General features: G+C 39.2%; 1 protein-coding gene across 6 annotated transcripts in view; it reads left to right on the forward strand.

Annotated features, from left to right (window-relative positions):
* The window catches only part of PPP2R5C (protein phosphatase 2 regulatory subunit B'gamma), a 162,942-nt gene that overhangs the window by 20,720 nt on the left and 135,994 nt on the right, over positions 1-6,228 (forward strand). For all 6 annotated transcript variants that reach the window (XM_023518852.1, XM_023518856.1, XM_023518857.1 and 3 more), the window contains exon 3: positions 1,622-1,787. In XM_023518852.1, the coding sequence (XP_023374620.1) occupies positions 1,622-1,787 (166 nt within the window). The remainder of the gene's footprint in view (positions 1-1,621; positions 1,788-6,228) is intronic.

Raw genomic sequence — 6,228 nt, forward strand, 5'->3', positions numbered from 1 at the left:
CCCGCCACAACGCCTGGCCATTTTTTGGTTGCAGCCATCATTGTTGTTTGGCAGGCCTGGGCTGGGGATTCGAACCTGCCACCTTAGGTGTATGTGGCCAGCGCCTTAGCCACTTGAGCCACAGGCGCCAAGCCAAGAAAGCACATGTTGAGGAGGAAGCCACAGACTGCAGGAGGGAAAGAAACCCAGGCCCCTCACTCCTAGGCCATAGTTCTGTCTGCTGTTCTCGGCAGTCTCGCACCTTAGAAAACTTCCCAAGCATTCTTAAGCACCTTATTAAAAAATAAAGCAGCTCTTACTGCTTAGTGAAAATTTCATTCAAGAAAGAGAGCAAGTTAGTTTGGGGCTGGAGTGGGTATGTTTTATTCTCCTCGATCGCACGTGGTTGAACTAGGTGTAATGGGTTTGTGTCTCCCATGTACAGAAACAAACTCTTCTGTGGGTAGATGGGAGGCATGGGCAGTGAGCATGTTGCTAAAGGTTCTTGATGGTTGGCATTTAGCACAGCTGCTGGCTGTCACTGCTGGGCAGCTGTGGACTGTCTGTTGGTTGTTGCCCAAAAAGCCCTTCAGTTCTGGGGAGCCCAAGCTGAGCTCCACAGGGTCCTGTGGCAAGCTCATCCACTTAGGTCTTTGTGAATGACAGCCCCTGAACCCTACCCCAGGAAGCTACTGCAGATACTGTGTGCCCTTAGACTCTATCCACCTCTTCAGAGTATTTCAAATGGGGGCTTTCAGCCCTGTGGTCCTTTATGATTCAGGAGCCTAGAGGCAAGTACTTGCAAGAGAGAATAGCCAGAAAGTGGAGCATTTCCTGAGGCCCCAAGGGAAAGCACTTTTTAACAGCTTTTTCTGATTTCTGAGGGCTAAGTAGTGAGCTAGCCAGGAAAACCTATCATTTATGGAGTGTTCAGCTGTGGCTTAAAAGAACACAAATTTATTATCTTATAGCCACATAAATCACATGTCTAAAACTAAGATATGGACAGAGCCATGCTCCCTGCTCTAGAGGAGAGTCCTATTTCCTGCCTTTCCCAACTGGAGAGGCTGCCTGCCTGCCTGCCAGCCTGCCTTGGCTAGTGGCCCCTGCCTGAGTCTTCAGAGCAATGATGTGCCATCTTCAGATCTCCCTCTGCTTCCAGTATCTCATTGCCTTCTCTTGTCTGATGCTCCCTGCCTCCCTCTTCTCAGGCTCTGTGTGATTACCTTGGGCTCACCTGGATAATCCAGGATGATCCAGGTATCTGCCATCTCAAGATCTTTAACTTAACCAGATCTGCAGAGTCTCTTTTGCTAAGTCAGGTCACATGTTCCCAGGTTCCAAGGATTAAGATGGGGGTCAGCCTGCTACATCAACCTTTGTGGTAAATATTTAGAAATCAAAAGTTCGAAGAAAGCTGTAAGAAATTAGGTATATCTATTAATCTTTCAAAGTCTAGCACATTTCTAGATATGGAACATAAGCCCCACACTCAGGCATCGCTAAGGAATGGTGTTGTCTACAGTAGCATGCAGGGGACGGTCCCAGGTTATGTTTTTGCATATGGTTTTTCTATATTTTAATTGTGCTATGAAATACAACCATTGTACATATTCATTTGTTTTTGTTTTTGTTTTGGAAGCAAATTTCCAGCAAGAAAAACAGCCTTGTTGCTATCCCGTCTACAGTACCTTCTAAAATAAAAGTACCAATCTCTCAGCCCATAGTGAAGAAAGACAAACGGCAAAATTCTTCAAGGTTTAGCGCAAGCAGTAATAGAGAACTTCAAAAACTACCATCTTTAAAAGGTAATTTTTTTGTCTTTTAAAAGTTAAACTTTGGCTTTTGGGGGGAAGGAGTAATGTTTTGATTGTTTGCTAGCTTCTTATACCTTTACTGTGCTTATATTTTGCAGGATCATCTTTCCTTCCTTATTAGAGGGTTTTTTACATTGAATGTCATTAACATGCAACCGATATTTTAAATTCCAGAGCTATTCAAGATAAAAATCTAATATAATACACTAAGAAAACAGAAAAATTTGATCTTTTCATACTACATTAAGCTAGCCAACTTTTAAACAAATTGATTCTCATTTGTCTTAGAACGCTAACAATTCAGAAAATAGTTATAAGTAGAATAATTGTAAAAATTATAGCAGAACCTCTTCATCTTTCTAATGTGAGAGACATAAGAACTATAGCTGTCGCACTTTGTAGACATTCTTTGTTATGAATCATTAGAGGATTACCTCTATTCAGGGATTCTTTATTTGAGATTAGTCAGGGAAAGGTGCTCTTAACCTTAAATTTCCCCTGGAGTGGTACAGTCACCCCTTTCTATCTGAGAACCCTTTCCGTTAGGGGATGTTGAGGTTCGGTACTTAAACCTTATCAGTGAAAACAGAGTAAGGGCCCTAAGGTCAAATGTCAACCTCTTAAAACCTTTACATTTACTAAAATACAAGACTAGTATGCCAAATAAACATCAGATGTTTTTCATACCTTAACTTTACAATAATGAGACTTTTAAAATTAATTTGTATTAAGTATAAACTCAGTGAGTTCAGGAAGTTTGTCTCTTTTATAGCTTTACTCCTCATACCTTCCATGCAAGGCTGCTGGAGAAAGAGGAGTGTATTTTTATCTTAAATAGTTCTGGAATTTAAAATGTCATGCAGGGTATATAGCAGGAACTTGGTACAAATGTACAAAGTGAAAGGAGGAAAGGAAGGAGTGTTAGTTGGGTAGGTGTATGGGTGGATGTCTGAATTTTCTTCACTTTCTTTGCTAGAAGTCCAGGCTTTCCATTCACTGCATTTTACAGAGCTTATATTTGGCTATTTGGTTTACCTTTGTGGTAGACGTATGTATACAAAGTCATTTTTTGACAAGTCTCCTTCCTCCCAAATAGTCCATGCCTTCTGATTCATCAAACATATATTGAGCACCTGTAAAAGTGGTTCTAGGTACTGGGGTATAGATATAAACCAAATCAAGACCCTACTCTCCTACAGTTAACAACCCAGGGCTGAGACAGCAAAGAAATACATGCACACGATTCCTCATTTCATTACCTTCAGGAGGCCCAGTAATTTGGGTATCTGGGAATACCTTCATGGTGGAAGCCCTGTTCCTGATACCTGTTCCAGCTGGAGCTTGGCTCTTGCCCCAACATAGGCACACTGGGCATATGCCACACCTCTTTCTTGTGCAGGGTGGAGCCTATGCAAGTGCCAATGCAGGCCTGAGAGTACACTTCCTCTGCCTCTTCCTGTACACGCCTCTTTCTCCAGGCCATCTGTTCTGTAATACATCTGGCTTTCTATTCTCAGATTCCATTTCTCATTATACCTAGTAAGAATGGCATGCAACATACTCCCACTGACACTTAAATTTTCCCTGTTGCCCAAAAGGGTAAATGCTACATAGTAAATCCACATGTCTGGGAGAATTTCACATTGATCAAGCTAGTTCCCTCACTGGTCTTGTTTGATAATCCTTTCTTAGCTGTTCTAAAACAGTACTTCTCTATATATACTAAAATAATTTCATCTAGTTCAGAAAAAATAGGAATTTATTAGAATTATATTCAAGTTATATTTTAATGTTTTTCCATCTAGTAAGACAGCATTATCACCTCCATTTTTCTGGGTCTTGTTTTCTGACTTATAAGATTTTATGGTTTTCTTGTAACTCTCTAACTTAACATTAAATTTATTCCTAAATACTTTATAGTTTTGGTTACTCTGACTGGGTTATGATTTTTCCATTTCTGCTTCTATTGGTTCTAGCTAATCTCATGAAGAGAGATTGGTTTTTAATCGAATTTTCTTATTAATCTTAGCAATTTTTTACTATAATCTACATATGCAGTCCTATCATTTGTAATTAGATTCTTTTATCTCCCTTCCAAGGTTTATACCAATGTATATTAGTTATTTTAATTTTATTATACTAGGACCAATAAAACATAAATAACAGAGGTGATAGCAGACATTACTGTTTTCTCCCATTTTAGGAACTGGCTTTAACTCTTCCTTGTTTTAATGGAAAAGTAGCTGTTGGTTTCTGACAAATGGCCTTTCCCAGGCTGTTGGTGTTCCACAGTCCACACCAGCATGGCCCTCATTTTAGGCTGGTGGTGCCATGCCCGTGCATGCTGGTTGTGCACTGCTGCTGAATTTTATCAAATGCCATATGATTTTTCTCCTTAAGATATTAATATTATAATTGCTGTGGTGTTAGATTTTTCTGGTTTTGAATTATCTTTGCCTTACTGGGATAGACCTCAATTATATCACAGTAGTATATTTTATTTAGTGCCTAGTTTGGTTTCTTAATTCTCTTTAGAATCTTTGCTTCTGTACTTACTATGGAGGCTGGCCTGTATTTTTTCTTCCCTTTTTGGACTACTGACTGTATTTTGTCAAATCTTAAGATGTGTTGATGCGTCAAGCCATTTGTGATTTCTCCCAAGGGTGTAAGGTTTTTCTGGTGCTCACTTAAACACTGCCATCTCACAACAGGGATTATAAGATGTATCCAGATTTTAGAAATAATAAAAGGTGGAATGTGTCCACAAAATAGGGTTAAAAGAGTGACTTAGAACTTAAGTGGGCATAGTGCTTTTCTCTATGATAAATCTTTAGTTCTCATCCATAGTGGGCCCATTTAGAGTAGGTCATATGTTAACTAGTACATGACATCGTTTAGTGGGCCTTTTAATCTCCTCCATATTTGTGGCGGTGGTGTCTATGAGTTTGTGTATCCTTTTGACTATTTTGTTTGTGTTCAGTATCATTTTTCTCCACTTTTATCGTTAATTATCCTACTCCTTTTATCCTTTTCCTCATTTAGTAAGCCGAATAGAGTTCACTTATTTTTAGTTTGCTTTTTAATGATAAAAGAATTTTTAAAGCCTTGTATTCCTTCTGATTGTAGCTTCATTCCCATCCCTCTATTTTCTTTTCTTCTAACTTTTCAAGTCATAGACTTCTTTTTTAAACTTCTATCGAGGCATAATTTACATGCCTTAAAAGGTACCCATTGTAAGTGGAAAATTTGATTGTTTTAATAAATGCATAGAACTGTGTAACCATCACTGCAATCCACTTAGAATATTTCCAAAATCCTTCAGAAGTTACCTCATACCCAGTCGCCATCAATTCCCACTCCCATCCCCAGCTGTAGGCAATAACCGACCTGCTTGCTGTCTTTAGGTTTGCCTTTTCCGGACAGTTCATATAAGGAAATTGTGCAATATGCAGTCTTTTACATCTGGCTGTTCCACTTGGAATAATGTATGTGAAACTTATCTATGTTGATTATTTAGTTTCTTTTTAATGCTAAATATATATTGATATACCATATCAAAGAAGATAAACAATCAGATTATAAAACAATCACAATTTCTACTTAACAATGGGTACATTTTAAGGTAAGGTATGTATTATACCTCAATAAAACTTAAAGAAAAGTCTGTGACTCAGAAAGTGAGAAAAAAATATCCATTTTATATATCTATTCACCAGTTAATAGACATTTGCGTTTTTTTTTAACTATTATGAATAATGTTGCTGTGAACATTCACATGTAAGTCTTTGTATAAATGTATATTTTCATTTCTCTTGGGTATATGCCTTAGCATGGAATTGCCACCTTTTTTTTTTTTTTTTTTTTTTTTGAGACAGAGCCTCAAGCTGTCCCCCTGGGTAGAGTGCCGTGGCATTACAGCTCACAGCAACCTCCAACTCCTGGGCTCAAGCAAGTCTCCTGCCTCCGCCTCCCAAGTAGCTGGGACCACAGGCGCCCGCCACAACGCCCGGCCATTTTTTGGTTGCAGCCGTCATTGTTGTTTGGCGGGTCCGGGCTGGGGATTCGAACCCGCCACCTTAGGTGTACATGGCTGGCGCCTTAGCCGGTTGAGCTATAGGAGCCGAGCCGGAATTGCCACCTTTTATGGAAAGTTTATGTTTAGCTTTTTAAGAAACTGCCAAACTTGTTTTTCAAAACTGTTGTACCATTTTACATTCCCACCAGTGATGTAGAGAGCACCTATGTGTCCACATTCTTGTCAGTACTTACTATAGTCTTTTTGATTATAGCCTTTCTTGGAGGCATATAATGGTTTCTCACTGTGGTTTTGATTTGTATTTCCCCAGTGAGTGGAGATGTTAAGCATTTTTCATATGCCTGTTAGCCATTTGTATATCTTTCTTTGTTTTTTGGGGGTTTAGTTTTGGCCGGG

The sequence above is a fragment of the Otolemur garnettii genome, unplaced genomic scaffold (assembly GCF_000181295.1).
Source record: "Otolemur garnettii isolate 467f Iridium unplaced genomic scaffold, OtoGar3 scaffold00149, whole genome shotgun sequence".
Taxonomy (NCBI): domain Eukaryota; kingdom Metazoa; phylum Chordata; class Mammalia; order Primates; family Galagidae; genus Otolemur; species Otolemur garnettii.